The sequence below is a fragment of the Rattus norvegicus genome, chromosome 10 (genome assembly GCF_021556685.1).
Source record: "Rattus norvegicus strain SHRSP/BbbUtx chromosome 10, alternate assembly SHRSP_T2T, whole genome shotgun sequence".
Taxonomy (NCBI): Eukaryota; Metazoa; Chordata; class Mammalia; order Rodentia; family Muridae; genus Rattus; species Rattus norvegicus.
Genome location: NC_141543.1, coordinates 85395864 through 85412452, shown reverse-complemented (window position 1 = coordinate 85412452; position 16589 = coordinate 85395864). Strand labels below are relative to the sequence as shown.

The window sequence follows — 16589 nt, the reverse complement described above, 5'->3', positions numbered from 1 at the left end:
CTGTCTGTCTCTGTCTGTCTGTCTCTCTCTTCCCCCTCTCTGTGTCCCTCTGTCTCTGTGTTTCTGTCTGCCTTTCTCTGTCTGTCTCTGTCTCTGTCTGTGTCTGTCTGTCTTCTCTCTCTCTCTCTCTCTCTCTCTCTCTCTCTCTCTCTGTGTGTGTGTGTGTGTGTGTGTGTGTGTGTGTATGTGTGTGTGTGGTACTGAGGATTGAACCCAGAGACTCTTGAATGTTAGACAAGTGTTCTATGACAGAACAGTCCCCAGCCTTCCTGTTTTTGAGACAGGCTTTCACTAAGCTACCCAAGCTGTCCTGGAACTCACTTTGTATCCCAATCAGACTTTGAACTTGTAATCCTTCCTACCTCAGCCTCCCAAATAGCTGGCATTACAGGCTTCTACCATCAATCCCATCAGCCCCTCTTCCTGATCCAGGTGTGATTGCCGGGTCCCTGGCACCCCCGGAATTGATTCGAGCCATCATCAGCAAGATGAACATGAAGGAGCTGGTGGTGAGTGGTCATTAGGGCCCCATGGTCCGGCTGGGAACTGGCCAGGCCGGTAGTGAGTAGGGACTGACAAGCCAGGCCAAAGAGGAACCTCTAGCTCACTCTCTGCTCCAGGAAGCAGAGGTAAATCAAGACGATGTGAGTTATTACCTAACACATGCTGCAGGGGTAGGGAGAGGTGAGAGGAGAACGCTGTACACACAGACATTTATGTTTATAGAAATCCGGGGCAGAAATACAGCATGGAAAGGTATGCAGCCAAGTACTACTGGTATCCTGTTAGCACGCCCTGGCAGGCAGGGGGATTGGCACAGTTGGGGCATGAGCCTGAAATTTTTTCTGGCAATCAGGGTGGGTCAAGGGCTTGATGTTTGTTTCCAAATGGCAGGGGAGCAGGGAATTGAGGAAGGTGGTAATAATGTGGTCATCCCGATGACCACTGGTTAGCTCCGATAGACAGATGGACAGAGGTTCTATAATAGCTTCTCTGAGAGGAGCCATGGCAGATCCCAGGCACAGTGGCTGGGGAGGAGTTCTGTGTCCTCCCTAGGACCCCACTGGGTGGAACCGGGGTGGCTATAGGGAGTCCAGTGCCCCCTGCCAGGATGTACCTAGGTATGGGGTAGCTCTGTGCATCCACAGAGGCTGTGGGAGAAGGTGCGGATGGTAGGGGGAACATCAGTAGTCTCTCCAGCGGAAAACAGTCACCAGGACTGGCTGGATCAGGACCTGCAGTGAGGAATGATGGGGATTAGGACTCCAATTACCCAGAGGCATCAAAGGGAACCAGGGACGTCCTAGGCCAAGCCCTTGGAGAGGACACCCAGTCCTCCCTTTTCTTGTAAGACAGAGGCTCTGATTGCCCGTCCAGAGGTGGTGTCATAGGGTCTAGCACCCCATCTGGAAATGGGGCAGCACCAAAGGCAGACGGTGGTGGCCTCCCTACCCGGCCCCACCTGTTTAATGGCGGCCAGCTTTCTTGGACCTCTTGGTGGGGGATTTGCAGCTGCGGAGGGCATCCGTGTCACGAATACGCTGACCCTTGAACTTGGCTGGTGAAGAGCAGGTAGCATCTGGTCGAGAAGTCTTGGCTTCCAACCACCTACAGAGACAAAGAGTTGCTGGGCTTGGAGAAGCTGGGTGGGAGGGCTTGGGAAAGGGACAATGACCAGGATGGATAGACTATTGGCCCTAGAAAAATCTGGAGTTGTGAGAGAATGGAGCCACTCCGTACCTGCCTGACCTGCTAGGTAGCTGACTAGGATGTATGTCCAGGCTGTTTATCACAGGACCATCATGTGGAGGACAAACTGGGGTTATATGGAGGAATAGTCTCACCGTCGAAGGCCACGGAGCTGGCATGTGCATTTCCATGGGTTGTTGGTGAGAGTGAGGGTCTCCAGGTTGTCAAAGGGGAAGGTGGAGGGCAATTGGTTCAGGCGATTGTTCTCCAGATGGACATGTTTCAGTGTGGTCACGCCCGCGAAGGCAGCATCTGAGAACTGGGGGTGGGGTGGAGGTGGGGTTAAGGGAGGCAGAAGTGAGCACCTCAATCCCAGTCTCCAGGCTCTCCTGGCTCTCTTCTCAGACGACCAGGATCTTTCCCTGGACACAAGCACCGGCTTTGTTGAGGAGCCACAATTTTCCAAGCAGTTTTCTGAATGATGTAATCCACAACACCTCTTTTGAGAGGGAAGGGGTCCTTTCCAATGTGTAAATGGAAAAAGTTCAGTCCTTTGGCCAGGGTCACCTAGCTTGTAAACAGTAGCTGCAAACCGCACCCTGTCCCCCACCTCCTAGGCAGCACCCTCCCTGCACAAACACTGGGTCTGGGGAGCAGCCAGAGCTTGGCTCTGAGAGCCCAGGCGGGCACACAGTAAACTTGGTCAGTGTTTGGTGGGATGGCCAGTGGATACAGACTCCCCACATCCCCAGGGTCTCAGGATTTCCCGCAATCCTGTCTTCGTTGCTCTTCTGCCCTCTGCTAGATGCTATTTGTGGAGCCACCTCGGTGGGGACTTTGGCCAGGATGGAAGGCTCCAGAGGGAACGTATGGTGCCTTCATCTGAGCCCTGGTGTCAGTCTCTCTGGCCCCCTCATTCTAATGCTGTTCTACTGCCCACAATTTTGGCACCAGGGTGGTCCACTTTCAGCTGGAGTGAGGCCAGGCTAAAGAAGATCCACCCAGAAGTCTCCATCTACCCAGACAAAGGTTGGCTTCTGCCCTAGGTTCCATATCTGTGACCTCTCTCAGACCAGATCGGGAGGGATGTGACGTTTTTACAAACAAAACTGTACTCCACCTTGCTATGGTCTCTGCTCAAACCTTCTGGCTGAAACTGTGTACCGGGGTGATTTTCTATTTCCCAGAAAAGGATTCTGCTCCCGTACAACCCCCACCAGGTTAGACTGGGCACCCCAGGGAAGGAAGGACTGAGGGGTTGGGGATCTGGTGACTGGGGAAAGCAAGAGTCAACAAACTATCTGAGACAGTCAGTCTGTGCCCAGAGGAGACACTTGGGGGCTTGTGCCAAGGATCACGTGTTCATTCACGGGCTGCATGAGCACCAAGCCAGCAATTTGGTGAAGCCTTTGGTCTCTGAGTCTTGGTTTCCCTACTCATAAAGTTGAGTGTGTTTGGACCCACAGAGGGAATGGGGGGGCATCCATCAGGGTCTCTGAGGGCGTGGAAGAATTCTCCTTAAGGTACTTGCTCCCCAACTCTTCCTCCAGCCCCTCATTTTACCTTAGTGCCACAGGCCAGCACCCACCGGGAACAGGGTCTCTTTGTGTTCTCTCAGCTTCTGGAAGGTGCCTCAGTAGACAAACCTTCCTTTATGGGATGGCAGGCTTAATGGAGACTGGGGAAATGGCAAAGGAGGGGTGGGAAGCCCAGCAGGAAGAGGTATCTGCTGTTCACTGTGGGGTTTGGGGCAGATGCCTCCCAGAGGCCATTTGCGGGCCCAGAACAGTCCATCTGTTATAAGGAGAGAGCACTGCTGAGAAGCAGCCACCAGGTGAGGGTGGGAGGGATGGGGAGGAGGTGTGTCAAAAGCAAGGAGTCCAGGAGGAGGGAATGCTGTTCCTATGTGGTACTAGTATGGCATCCCAGAAGGAGCCGTGAGAACTGCCGCCAGGGCACCTACCTTCTCCAGGTTGGTGTTATCCAGCCAGAGGGTCTCCAGGTATCTGCCAAAGGACTGGAAGGCATTGTCGGGGATGCTCTTCAGAGGGTTGTGGGACAGCTTCAGCTCCTCCACCACCCGAAGTTTGCTCAGGGCAGCTGAGGGGTAGCTAGACAGTTGGTTCCTGTCCAGGTGAAACTTGGCTAGGTTCTCCACATCATCCAGGGACCCAGGGTGCAGGGAAGTGAGGGCATTTTCTGACAGGTAGAGCCAGCGCAGGTCCTTGGCACCCTGGAAGGCTCCTGCACGAAGCTCTCGGATTTTGTTGTTGTTGAGCTGCAAGATGAAGAGGTTGACCAGAGGGGAGAGCAGCCCCCGGGGCAGTTCTGACACCTTGTTGTGGTCTAGATAGAGGTAAGTGAGTTCAGTCAGGTCATCGAAGGCTCCAGCTCGCAGCACCCGGATGTCATTGTGGGACAGGTACAGGTAGATGAGCTGCTTCAGGCCTCGGAAGGCGCCAGCGGCCACCTCGCGGATGTTACAGTGCTGCAGGTGCAGCGAGACCAGGTTCGGCACGGTCCGGAACGAGTTGGCAGCCAGCACCGGGAAGTTGTTGCGCTGCAGGTTGAGCAGTTTGGTAGTCTCTGATACCTTGGGGATCTTCTGCAGCCCCACCTTGTCACAGATGACATGCTGCAGATCACCGTGGCAGTGACAGTTTTGGGGGCAGGCGGCCAGCGCAGGCAGGAGGATAGCAAGGAAGACCAGACTGAGTAAGAGTACTCGGGCCATGATCAGGACGCCTTGAGCCGGGGCTGGGGGGCTAAGGCAGCGACAAGTCCTGACTCTCGGGTCTCCCGGCCCATTTATAGGGCAGCCTTGACCGCAGTTGGCAGCGGAGCCAGCTACTACGTGGAGCATCGAAGCCACTGATTTAACCCCCTCCCGCCCGGAGATGCGCCCCTGTCCTTGATGGCTGGGGGGCTCTTTTCACAGCTGGCGACCATATGTAGAGTTGAGGACCCTTCCCCTGAACCCCAACCCCTTCACTCTGGTTTGCAAACGTTATGCTGCACCTTTCCCTATCCTCCTCTATCTGGGCCAACACCCGAAGGTGGGGGGGGGGGACGGTGATAGGTGTGTCGAAGGGCCTCTGAATTTCCACTGGGCAGAGGGAGGTGTTCCCAGAACTTATTTATTTGCTCAACTTTGAGTCTCTACATCCCCCTCCCCCACACGCCCTTGGCAGACAGGTCACCCTGGACTCCAGGAGGGAGGAAGTGGGGCCCGACGGCCGGATGCGTCTCACCGCGGTCGGCCAGCCGGCGGCGCTTTAATGGGGCTGTTGTGCCGCGCAGGCGGAGCGTGAGAGCCACTGTGGGTTGGGCTCCGGCTTTTGGGTAAACCTTCCTGGGTTCATCCCAAGGAGGGGGGGGGGGCTGGTTGATGATGCTAGCTGACAGTTGCCTCTGCCCCTTCTCCCAGCCAGTGGCGCCAAGCCTTTAAGAGGTCCTGGTTGTGGGCTTATCCAGGACCCCTCTCTTAGCTCTGGGCTTCTATTCCGTCCTTTGCACTCTCGTTCCCTTTTCTAGGGCTGAAGGCTACACAGACATGTGGGAACTGTTGTGTGTAGGGAGTGAACCACAGGGCTGGCAACACACCTGGAGACCACAGGCCGCTGAACAAGTCTGGTTGCGCAGTCTCCTTAATCTCCCCCAAATATCCTCATCTCCGGATCCTCCCCTCACCAGTGGTTAGGACCCACCCCTAAGAGGGGGGTCTCAGAGTGGCAGCCTAGTGGCGCCAATGTGTACTTGGCAGAGGCCAAGCTGGGCAATGACCCCAGGACTGTGTGAGCTAGTGGGAGGTGGGGTGCTGGCTACAGGCGACCAACCCTGGGTAGCCCGATGCTGGGTTATGGGCAGCCCCGCCCTAGTAGACCGGGCTTACATTTACTCACCAGCCAGCCATAGTGTCTGGAGTTCTGTGGAGAAGGGAGGGTAAGCAGGCAGGTTACAGCTTTGGCCCAGGATGAGCTCTGGGTTGCCTCAACTATGCCAGAACCACACCACTTGATGGTGTGCAGGAATGGAGGCCACCAACAGAGACCTGGTAGAGGACAAGATATCAACCTTCTCATGACACCCAATACATAGTTGTGGGGTTTGGTCTTCAAGCCTGCACTTTTCTAAGCTCCCCTTACTCCTTGCCTCTAGAATGGGGTTTGTGGGGGGGTCATTCTTGGCCTAGAATATTCTCTGGTGGTATTTAGGCTGGCTGTTAGTTTTTCTGTTGCACAGGATGTTCTAACCACTGAGGTTGCAGGTGTGTGTGTGTGTGTGTGTGTGTGTGTGTGTGTGTGTGTGTGTGTCCACATGCGTGTTCATGGGACTTTTAAATTCATTCTGTGGCTGTATTTTTGTTTTGATGAAAATAAACGCACAGGAAAGTGTCCAGAGCTTGCGGGGTGCCCACCCTAAGGCCAGGCACTTGTCCCAGGTTGGAGGGGAGTGGTGTCTGTGGGTCTGTACCACTCCCAGCTCCATCGCAAGCCAGGCTGCCTTTCTCATCAAGTTTATGGGGCCTTTGGCTAGGAAGAGAGGGACGGAGGCTGTTGTGGCCTGAAATCAAGAAGGTAGGACCTGGAGGTGGAGAGAAGAGCTCTGGGTGCGAGTGATGCCAGAAGCCACGGGCATCACAGGGGGTGTCGGAACCCTGGGCGAACCCTGGGCAGGAGAGAGTGGCTTCTATTTTCGATTTTGTTCCAGACCAGGGGTCCCCCGCAGAGAGCTGCACTTCTGGCTTCTGACCTCTGGCTCTTGTCCCCTCACTTACCTCAGTTCGCACCGTTCAGCTACCTAGGGTGGGTCACCACAGCCCTTCTCTGTCCCCTGCTTCCCTCCAAGCTGTCTTTTTGGCCCCTCTAGGTTGTTTATGGAACCACAGAGAACAGTCCTGTGACCTTCATGAACTTTCCCGAGGACACCCTGGAGCAGAAGGCTGGAAGTGTAGGCAGAATTATGCCTCACACGGAGGTGAGCCCCTGACGGATGCCCTCAGAGCCCCCTCTCACCACGTGAGGGCTTTCCGGCAGACATCCAAACAGCTCACTCAAATATAGAGGGCCCCAGCGATGGGGGCTTGCTGGACCTGGCCCCCGCTCTGTGGGCTGAAGCAGGAAGAGCAGCAGAGGGAGCGCTGGGACAGCAGCTCTGAGCAGCCGCCAGCCGAACCTCTCCGTAGCCACCCTTCCTGTCTGAGGTGTGTTTTTGCCAAGCCCACTGTCTGTCTTGGGCAGCCAGACCAGTCTCAAAAAGGAGCCAGAAGAGAGGGAGGTTTTTTTTTTTCCCCTGATGTAGCTTTCTTCCTGCAGGCCTCTGCTTCTCACTCTTCTTTTGTCTGAGCATGACCTCTTCTTTTCCCAAGAGGTGTGTCCCTTGAAGGTCCCTTACACTTCAAACGCCTCAGTCGCCTCAGTCTCAGACTCCTAGCTGTGACTCCTCTCTGGCCCCAACCATGTAACTTTATTCAGATATCACTGAGTTTCCCTGCCTCTCGGGGGTACCTTGGAGAATGCCCACACACCGGCTTCTCAGCCACCCTCTTTGAGATGCGTCCTGAGGTTTGTCCGGGAGACATCCTTCTTCCCATCCCCCATGGAAGTGCCCAGGCCCACCTTCCCTTGGCACACGGCACATTGGCCGTGGCTCTTCGTCTGCTAGAATTTCGGGTTCTCCCTCTCCTGATCACGTGGCACTGCCATGCGGTCATCTTCAGGTTCTTCATTGCCTTATGGGAAAAGAGGGGAGACGGTGGCCTTCCCTTCTACATGGCTTATAATTCAGCATGTGGCATTCCCCTCTTCAGGCCTCCTTCAAGGATGCTCACAACCCGGCCCTGTCCTCAGTACCCTGTGTAAAAGTACAGCCAGGGCAGGAATTTTTTTTTTTTTGGTTCTTCTTTTTTTCGGAGCTGGGGACCGAACCCAGGGCCTTGCGCTTCCTAGGCAAGGGCTCTACCACTGAGCTAAATCCCCAACTACCAGGGCAGGAATTTAAAAGGCATGCAGCGCCCCTCCACACACCCTCCCCGTGGTTCAGACCCAGTGTGGGTCTCTTCTTGGCAACAGATCTGCTCTAGCCTCTCTTTCCTTTCCCGGGACTGAGATGAGTAGAACCAGCGGCTTCATTTCGTTAGAGGGTGAGGGGAAGAAAGAAAAGCAACCCCTCCGCCCCACCCTGATCTCCAAGGAACCTGTTCCCCAAAGCAAGAGAGCAGGAGGCTCAAGCTGAACACTGACCTGTCCCAGGCCCAGATCGTGAACATGGAGACCGGGGAGCTGACCAAGCTGAACATGCCTGGAGAGCTGTGCATCCGAGGGTACTGCGTCATGCAGGGCTACTGGGGCGAGCCACAGAAGACCTTCGAAACGGTTGGGCAAGACAGATGGTATCGGACAGGGTGAGCTACGGGGATGATGTGGGCGCTGGCTACCAAGTGGGGACGGGGTTCTAAGGCTGAGTTAGGAAAACTCAACTAGCACATGGAGGAAGCGAGAGCTCACAGGATCCCTCCCTTTCCCCTCAATTCCCCCTACTGAAGACTTGGTTTCCAAAATTTGCTTGGAGGTGAGGCTTAGTAGTAGATCTAGATTTTGGGTGCCACATGGGGAACCATAGAGCCAATCCCCAGTGCTGGGGCAGGGCGGGGGGTACCTCCAAGGCTCTCTGGAGATGTATCTTAGTTTCTAGTTCCTGGTCTACTGTGCATGAAGTACTGGCTTCAGTCTTCAGCACCACATAAACTGGTATACTGAACGTGCCTGTCACCCCAGCACATGGTAGAGAGGAGTCGAAGGATCAGGGGTTCAAGGTTATCTTTACCTATATAGTGAGCTGAGAGCTAACCTGAGCTACGAGAGACCTTGTGTCCAATAATGGGGAAAAATGGATCGTAGCTGCAGCTCGGTGGGTAGAGCACTGCTTGTCTAGCATGCACGCAGCCCTGGGTTCTATCCCTAGGGTCTCATAGTCCTGGGGCATGGTGGTGCATGTGTTTGTAATCACAGGGCTTGGGTGGAAGCAGGGTATTCCATGTCCAAGGTCACTTTCCTGAGGCTGTCTCAAAACAAGCACCACCAACAAAATTTCCCTAAGTCAAAATGTGTGAACCTACTTCTCTCAGAGATAAGATTCCAGGGCAGCACACAGCATTTGCATCCCCAGAATCCGAGCCGGTTTTCAGTGTGTTGTTTATTAATGAAAGCACCAGGACAGGACCGGCCAGAGCTCTTACCCTCTGAGTCAGTCAGCTCTCTGGTCCTTTCTTTTCTTTTCTTTTCTTTTCTTTTCTTTTCTTTTCTTTCCTTTTCTCCTTCCCACTCCTAGCCCAGGACTGAACCCAAGGCCTTGTGCTTGCTAGGCAAGTGCTCGACCACTGAGCCAACCCCCGACCCATACCCAAGTCCTTTATTAGATCCGCACACTCTCTGTATGCACCTCCTGTGTGCCGTTGCGGTTTCGGCTGGATGGGCAGTAGGAAACCAGCTGAGAAAGGGCTTGCTTCTCTTTCCCACGTGTCTGGTGGAAGGAAATAGAATCTCAGACATCAAAAAAATCAAATGGGGTCACAGGAGAGGAAGTGGCTGTGGTGGAGAGAAAGGATTTTCTTAGACCAGGGTCAGAGAAGGCCTCTGGAAACATCTGAACTGAGACCTAAATGATTCAAAAAGGAAGCCAGCCATAAAGGGGAGCCAATATATAAATAAGAAGACAGAGAGGATGTGACAGGTGCTACACTGATTTGTTTTTTTTTTTTTTCATTCTTCCAGTCTGCCATGTAGGCTCCAGAGGTATTTTTGTTCCTATTGGGACTCCTAGAGTCTAGAGCAGTGGGTGGCACATAATAGATGCTCAGTAAACGATTCTGTGAGTGCATGAACAAGAGAGCGAGTGGACTAGCCCAATAAAGCAGAGGTAAGAGGCCACGCCTGGCTTTCTTGTTACAGGGACATTGCCTCCATGGATGAGCAGGGCTTCTGCAGGATCGTGGGCCGATCGAAGGACATGATCATCCGCGGTGGTGAGAACATCTACCCTGCAGAGCTGGAGGACTTCTTCCACAAGCACCCACAGGTGCAAGAAGCGCAGGTGAGACCCTGAGAATCCAGTGATGCTCTATGCTTAGCTGAAGGGGTTTGCCTTAGGTCTCTACTGCTGTGGTAAAACACCATGACAAAAAGCAACTTGGGGAGGAAAGAGTTTATTTCATCTCATACTTCCGCATCATAGTCCATCATCAAAGGGAAGTCGGGGCTGGAATTTAAGGCAGGAATCTGGAATCAGGAACCGAAGGAGTGATTGAATACTGTCTTCTCCATAGCTTGCTTAGCCTGCTTTTTAAAATAACCCCCAGGACCACTAGCCCCGGGACAGCACCACCCATAGTGAGCTATCTCTTCTCACATAAATCATCAATCAAGAAAATGTAGCGTAGGCTTGCCCAAAGGCCAACCTGGTCGGGACATTTTCTCGGTTGAGGTTCTCTCTGTCCCAAATGACTTCAGCCTGTGTCTAGTTGACATTAAAAACTAGCCAGGCCAGCTTTGATGTGTAGTATCTATCTCTGACCTTGGATAGGTGGTTGGGGTGAAGGACGATCGGATGGGGGAGGAAATCTGCGCTTGCATTCGGCTGAAGAGCGGAGAGACCACCACGGAGGAGGAGATCAAAGCTTTCTGCAAAGGAAAGGTGGGAGCCCCAGGCACCCTCATTCACTCACCTACCTCTCCCTGCCAGTCATCCTGGGTGGCCGTGAGGTTGTGCTGCCCTGATGGATCCAACTCCCCAGCCAGGGGGAGCACTCTGACTTTGCCCAGCCTCACGCTTTCCCTCTCTGGTCTGCAGATTTCCCATTTTAAGATTCCCCGATACATCGTGTTTGTGGAAGGCTATCCTCTCACTGTCTCAGGAAAGGTGTGTGAAGGGGAGAAGAATGGGGAGGGGCGGGGCAGAGTGTGGGCGGGACAGTGTGGGGCGGGGCGGGGCAGTGTGGGGAAGGGAGGAGTAGTGTAGGGAGGGGAGGGGAGAGGAGGGGCAGTGTGGGGTCGTGTGGAGCTGGGTGCAGAAAGGCTAGGTGGTCCCACCAGCGCCTTCCTTAATGAGACAAAGAGCCTAGCAATAGGAGGACCCGGAAGTCACTTCTTCCTGATTTGCCCTGGGCTTTCTTAGGTTTAGTACTTGTCCCCCTCCCCCACTGTCCTTCCCAGGCAAACCAAGGATGGTTAGTTACCATAGCACCACAGCGCAGACTCTCTCTCTCTCCTTTTTCTTCTAGATCCAGAAATTCAAACTCCGAGAGCAGATGGAACAACATCTAAAACTGTGAAGCAAAGGAGGGCCCTCCCAGCCCTCCCAGAGCCCCTCAGTCCTCCCACACAAAGGAGGATCCTCCCAGACTTTCCCAGACCTCTAACACAAAGGAGAGCGGTCCTAGCCCTTCCCAGCCTGCCCAGGCCTTCCTCAATCCTCCCACACAAAGGATCCTCCCATACCCTTCCCAGCCCTCCCAGAACCTCTCCGTCCTTCCACACAAAGGAGGGTCCTGGGTCCTCCTCATGCCGCTTGTCATCTTTGCGACTTGGCATAAAGAGTGTTCCCTGTTTGGCCAGTGTCTGGCTGCTGTGCTCTCTCTGTAGCTCCTGTGGGATAGAGAAGGGAAGAGACAGGAGGGCAGCCAGCTCCTTCACACCTAATCTCACAGCGTTTTGCTGTGCATTAGTTACTTAATCTAAGCCCCACTCTGACCTCTTGAAATTCCAAGCCACCCCCATTTTTTCTGCTGCCTTTCTTTTTCTTTCTCTCTCTCTCTCTCTCTCTCTCTCTCTCTTTCTTCTTTCTTTCTTTCTGTTTTTTGTTGTCTTCCCGTGAGACAGGACCTCACTCTGTGCCCCTGGTTGTACAGGGTAGATCAGGCTGGTTTTGAACTCACGGAGTTCTCATTGCCTCTGGAGTGCTGGGATCAGTCCTTTGTGCTACCATGCCTGGTTTTTGCATGCTTTACTCATTTGATCATTTTTTCAAATCGTTGCCACAGATCAGTCCTGAAATAAGTGTTCGGTTTTGCTTCTTTGTTTCCTGAGGCTGGGAATCCTAAAGCCCCTCATGAATAGATAAGGACCTTCCCACTGGCCTACACTCCCGGCCCAATAATTATTGATTTTTTTTTTAAATAACAGTTTTGAGTGCTGGAGAGGGGGCTCGGTGGTTGAGAGGACTGGCTGCTCTTCCAGAGGATTCGAGTTGGATTCTCAGCACTCTTTTTGGCAGCTCACAACTACCTTTGAGTCCACCTCCAGGGGATTGACGATCTCTTCTGGCCTTCCAGACCCCTCCCCCCCCAGCACGTGGTATATGCTTACATAGACGTATGCAAATAAATAAAAATAAATCCATAAACTAGCAGCCTTGTTGGACTGTAACTTACATCCTATCCAGTGCACCCATTTTAAAGTACATTCCCCACAGCACTTTAATTCGCATATATGTATAACAAGGACCAAAGCCAACTTTAATCATTGTCATCAATGCTGTCGCAGTCAGGTGGTGGTGGCCCACACCTTGAATCCCCAGCACTCAGGAGGCAGAGTTGTGAGGATCCCTGAGTTTGAGGCCAGCGTGGTCTACAGAGTGAATTCCAGGACAACCAGGGCTACACAAAGAAACCCTTTCTTGAAAACCAACAACAAAAACAAAACAAAAAATTGCCATCACCTCCTAAAGAGACGCTGAAGGGGCTGGAGAGATGGCTCGGCGTCAAGAGCCTGCTCTTGGAGAGCTTGCTTCCCGGAACCCATATGGTGTTTCACAACCATCCATAATTCCAGTTCCAGGAGGTCCTGCTCCCTCTTCTGGCCTCTGTGGGCCACCTGATGTGTGCGCGCACACACCACACACACACACACACACACACACGCACATGCACATACACACGCACGTGCACACATACAGAGGCAAAACACTGTATACATTAAACTATTCTTGTGTTTTGTTATGAGACAGTTTTAAATATTTCCCTGTGTAGCCCTGGCTATCCTGGAACTCACTCTGTAGACCAGGATGGTCTCAAACTCAGAGATCCACCTGCCTCTGCCTCCTGATCGCTGGGATAAAATGTGTGTAGACCATCACCCAGCTCCTTTAAACTTCTTTTTAAAAAGATTTATTTATTTTATGTGTATGGATGTTCTGCCTGAACATATGTTCATGCACCTCATGCCTACCAGGCGCTCTCAGAGGTTAAAAGGAAGTGGTAGATATTCTGGAATGGTTCTGAACTACCAAGTAGGTGCTGGAAACTGAATTCAGGTCCTCCTGCAAAAGAGCGATAAGTACTCTTAACCACTTGAAAAAGAAAGAAAAAGAAGGAAAGGAGAGAGGGGGGGGGAGAGAGAGAGGGGGGGGGGAGAGAAGAAAAGACAGGATTGTTCATACCTTCGATCCTAGTACTTGGGAGGCAGAGGCAGATGGGTCTCTGAATTTGAGGCCAGCCTTCATTGTCTACACAGCAAGTTCCAGGACAGCGAGGGCTACACAGGAAAACCTGTCTCAAAACCCAACGAAGCAAACAACAAACAACAGAACTAAACAAAGAACCCACAAAACAACAACAAAACCAACTCTGTGGTCTTGCTGGGTACGGTAGCATCCAGCTCATACTTCACTACTTGAAGACAGAAGCAAAGTGATCACTGCAAGTTCAGGGCTAGCCTAGGCTACATAACGACTGGCGGTTTGAATATGCTTCACCCAGGAAGTGGCACTACTAGGAAGGTGTGGCCTTGTTGGGGGAAGTGTGTCACTATGGGGGCTGTCAATGAGACCCTCCTCCGAACCACATGGGAGCCAGTCTTCTCCTGGCTGCCTTTGGATGAAGATGTAGAACTCTCAGCTCCTCCTGCACCATGCCTGCCTGGATGCTGCCATGTTCCCACCTTGATGATAATGGACTGAACCTCTGAACCCATGAGCCAGCACCAGTTAAACATTGTTGTTTATAAGAGTTGCCTTGGTCATGGTGTCTGCTCACAGCAGTAAAACCCTACGACAATGACCTTGTCTCAAAAAAGAAAAAAAAAAAAAAAGAAAGAAAGAAAGAAACGATGACAAACGTCCAAAAACAACAACGCCAACAAATGAAACCTTCTGTTTGTCACTCTCCATGTTTTTCAACCAATCCACTTTTTATTTTCTATAAGTTTTGATCAGTCAACCTGGGATTTCTCTAAGGAACAAAACAAAACAAAACAAAACAAAACAAAACAAAACAAAACAAAACACCCCACAGCAATACAAAAGCAGAATGAGGGGCTGGAGAGATGGCTCAGTGGTTAAGAGCACTGACTGCTCTTCCAGAGGTCCTGAGTTCAATTTCCAGCAAGCACATGGTGGCTCACAACCATCTGTAATGCCCTCTCCTGGTGTGTCTGTCAGCGACAGTATACTCATATACATAGAATAAATAAATCTTTTTTTTAAGAATAAATAAATCTTTTTTTTAAAAAGCAGAATGATTTAGGACGTGGGACAAGACTGGGTGAAGGTCGGTGCCTGCCAGTGAGTAGCCAATCTTCATGGCTCGTGGCGGGTCACTTGTTCAAAAAGAATGGTGGCATTTGCATGATCTCAGGGTACAGCGTTCTGTCCTCTGATGCCCAGAAGTCAACCACTGGATACTTGACCAGGCCAAAATAAAGGCAAAGGCAAACTCTAGGTCCCAGGGAAATAACATTGACAACAGTGATCTCAGTTCATCGTGCCCACTACAGCAAGCTGAGTAGTAGTAATAATATCAGTCATGGCCGGCATGGTGCAGGGAGAGCTGAGAGTTCTACAACTTTATCTGAAGGCTGCTATGAGGAGACTGGCTTCCAGGCAGCTAGAATGAGGTTCTTATAGCCCACACCCACAGTGACACAGCTACTCCCTGAGCCGAGCATATACAAAGCATCACACTCAGTGTCTACCCCTCTGTGGTTTGCACTCTTTTCTGCTTTAGAAGAATGCATAAAAAGAGAGCGGTGAGAGGGGTCAGTGGGTAAAAGACATTTGTCATCAAGCTCGATGCCATGACTTTGATCTTTGGAGCCCTCAAAGTAGAGACAAGGAACCGAATCCTTTAGTTTGTCCTCCGATCTTCACATAAGCCCTGTAGTATGAGTGCCCATACACATGCACACACGTGTACACACAAATAAACAAATGAAAAATGCAAAAAACAAACCTCACAAATATTGGTAACAGCAAGATTAGCTAAGGGATTTTTGACCTGCCATTTCTCAAGCCAGTTTTCTTCTTCCAACACTCTGTCTCCTAAGCCATTAGATCATTGGCAGGAGATGTAAGTCTCTTAGATCCAGCTGTCTGAAGTAGGTTTAGTTTGCACTGGCCTTCGTGGTCAGAGCATTCAGTAGTGTTGTGTGAAGCATGTGTATTACTTACAGACAGCAAGGGAGAGAAGGCCATGATGCACTGAGGCTGCTGCCCTAGGCTTGGGAGAGCTGCCTGGTGTAGACTAAGTCTGCCTCACTCCAACTGCAGCTGAAGGACAGGAAAACACCACTCCCTAAGTCGTATGCTTTAGGACCACATACAAATGGGCTAACACACTGAAAAAATATCCTGCTTCTAGAGGGGACTAGAGGAGAGAGAGGAGAGAGAGAGAGAGAGAGAGAGAGAGAGAGAGAGAGAGAGAGAGAGAGAGAGAGAGAGCTGGTTCCTCCTGAGTGCTGTACTCCCAACACCTTACTTTCTTAAGGAAGAGCTGGTAAGAACTGCTTTACGACGACAACGTGTGACTCCCAAGCCCATGATCTTTCCATTCTGAGGGACAGTTGTTCCAAGCCTCTCACATGTGTCCTGCCTCTCCTGCACACACCAGGTCTGCCACCTCTCTCTTCCATCACATGCCAGGGACCGGCCTGACTCAGAGACCACACAGCCCACTCTCCCTGCCAAGCCAATCCCCAGTGGAATTCTTTTCTTTTTTTCTCTTTTCCCTCCCTTCCTTCCTTTTAAAAAATATTTATTTTATTTCATGTGTTTTGACTGCATATGTCTGCGCACCACGTGCATGCTGGAGGAAGTCTGGAGCTCTTACAGATGGTTGCGTGTGGGTGCTGGGCTCTAGCAAGAGCAGACGGAGCTCTTACTGCTGAGCCATCTCTCTACTCCCTCTTCCTTTTCTTTCTTGAAACACTGTCTCATGCAGTCAGGCCTGGATTACACGGCTGTTCTGCCACACATGGCTTTTTTTTCTTTTTTAAAACAAAGTTTTATTTATATTTAAATTTTTAGTTTGTAAATGTATGTGTTGTTCTGTCTGCCTGTACCCCTGCATGCCAGAAGAGGGCATTAGATTGCTTTATAGATGGATGTTAGCCACCGTGTGGTTTCTGGGAATTGAACTCAAGACCTCTGGAAGAGCAGTCTGTGCTCTTAACCACTGAGCCATCCCTACAGCTTTAGGTTTTGCTTCTTTTTTTTTTCTCTTTTGTTTGTTTAAATGTAATTGGATATTTTGCCTGCATCCATGTCTGTGCATGCATTTAAGCCACAATTGTTTATTTTATTATTGTGTCTGTGTGTATTATGTGCACACATGAGTTGTCTAGGAGCCACCCATGGTGGCCAAGGGACCACTATGTGGAGCAAGGTTCTTTCCCACTACATAGTGGCTGTCCAGGGACCATTGAGCTTTGTCCAATCCTTGCTGAGCCATCATGTCTTCCCCCTCCTTTTGTTTCTTTGAGACAGGTTCTCACACTGTAGCCCAGTAGTTCCAAGCCCTGGCTTGGAACTCACACAATCCTCCTGTCTAGCCTCTGGAGTTCTAGTAGTACAGGTGTGAGCCCCTGCCCCTGGCTTCCAACGATTTTCTGCTACTCTAATACCCACCCTAT

The 16589-nt window shown here is 51.6% G+C and overlaps 2 protein-coding genes across 3 annotated transcripts in view; one reads left to right on the top strand and one right to left on the bottom strand.

Annotated features, from left to right (window-relative positions):
• Acsf2 (acyl-CoA synthetase family member 2) overlaps nt 1–12093 on the top strand; it is a 42103-nt gene extending 30010 nt beyond the window's left edge. Inside the window, 7 exon segments of the mRNA NM_001034951.3 lie at nt 433–509; nt 6559–6666; nt 7941–8092; nt 9639–9780; nt 10270–10380; nt 10537–10605; nt 10967–12093. Of these exon segments, the coding sequence (NP_001030123.1) occupies nt 433–509; nt 6559–6666; nt 7941–8092; nt 9639–9780; nt 10270–10380; nt 10537–10605; nt 10967–11017 (710 nt within the window). The 3' untranslated portion in view covers nt 11018–12093.
• Chad (chondroadherin) lies at nt 702–5894 on the bottom strand. 2 transcript variants are annotated; one of them, XM_087571065.1, is made up of 5 exons: nt 5592–5894; nt 3653–4324; nt 1845–2008; nt 1463–1608; nt 702–1235 (listed from the first exon to the last, which is right to left on the bottom strand). In XM_087571065.1, exons 1-4 carry the CDS (start codon nt 5769–5771, stop codon nt 1467–1469), a joined length of 1158 nt encoding a protein of 385 aa, XP_087427191.1. In that variant the 5' UTR covers nt 5772–5894; the 3' UTR covers nt 702–1235; nt 1463–1466. The 2 variants fall into 2 exon arrangements, with proteins under 2 accessions (XP_087427191.1, NP_062037.1); NM_019164.2 differs by lacking the exon at nt 5592–5894 and having other exon boundaries at nt 3653–4473.
• Nucleotides 12094–16589: the final 4496 nt, after the last annotated feature.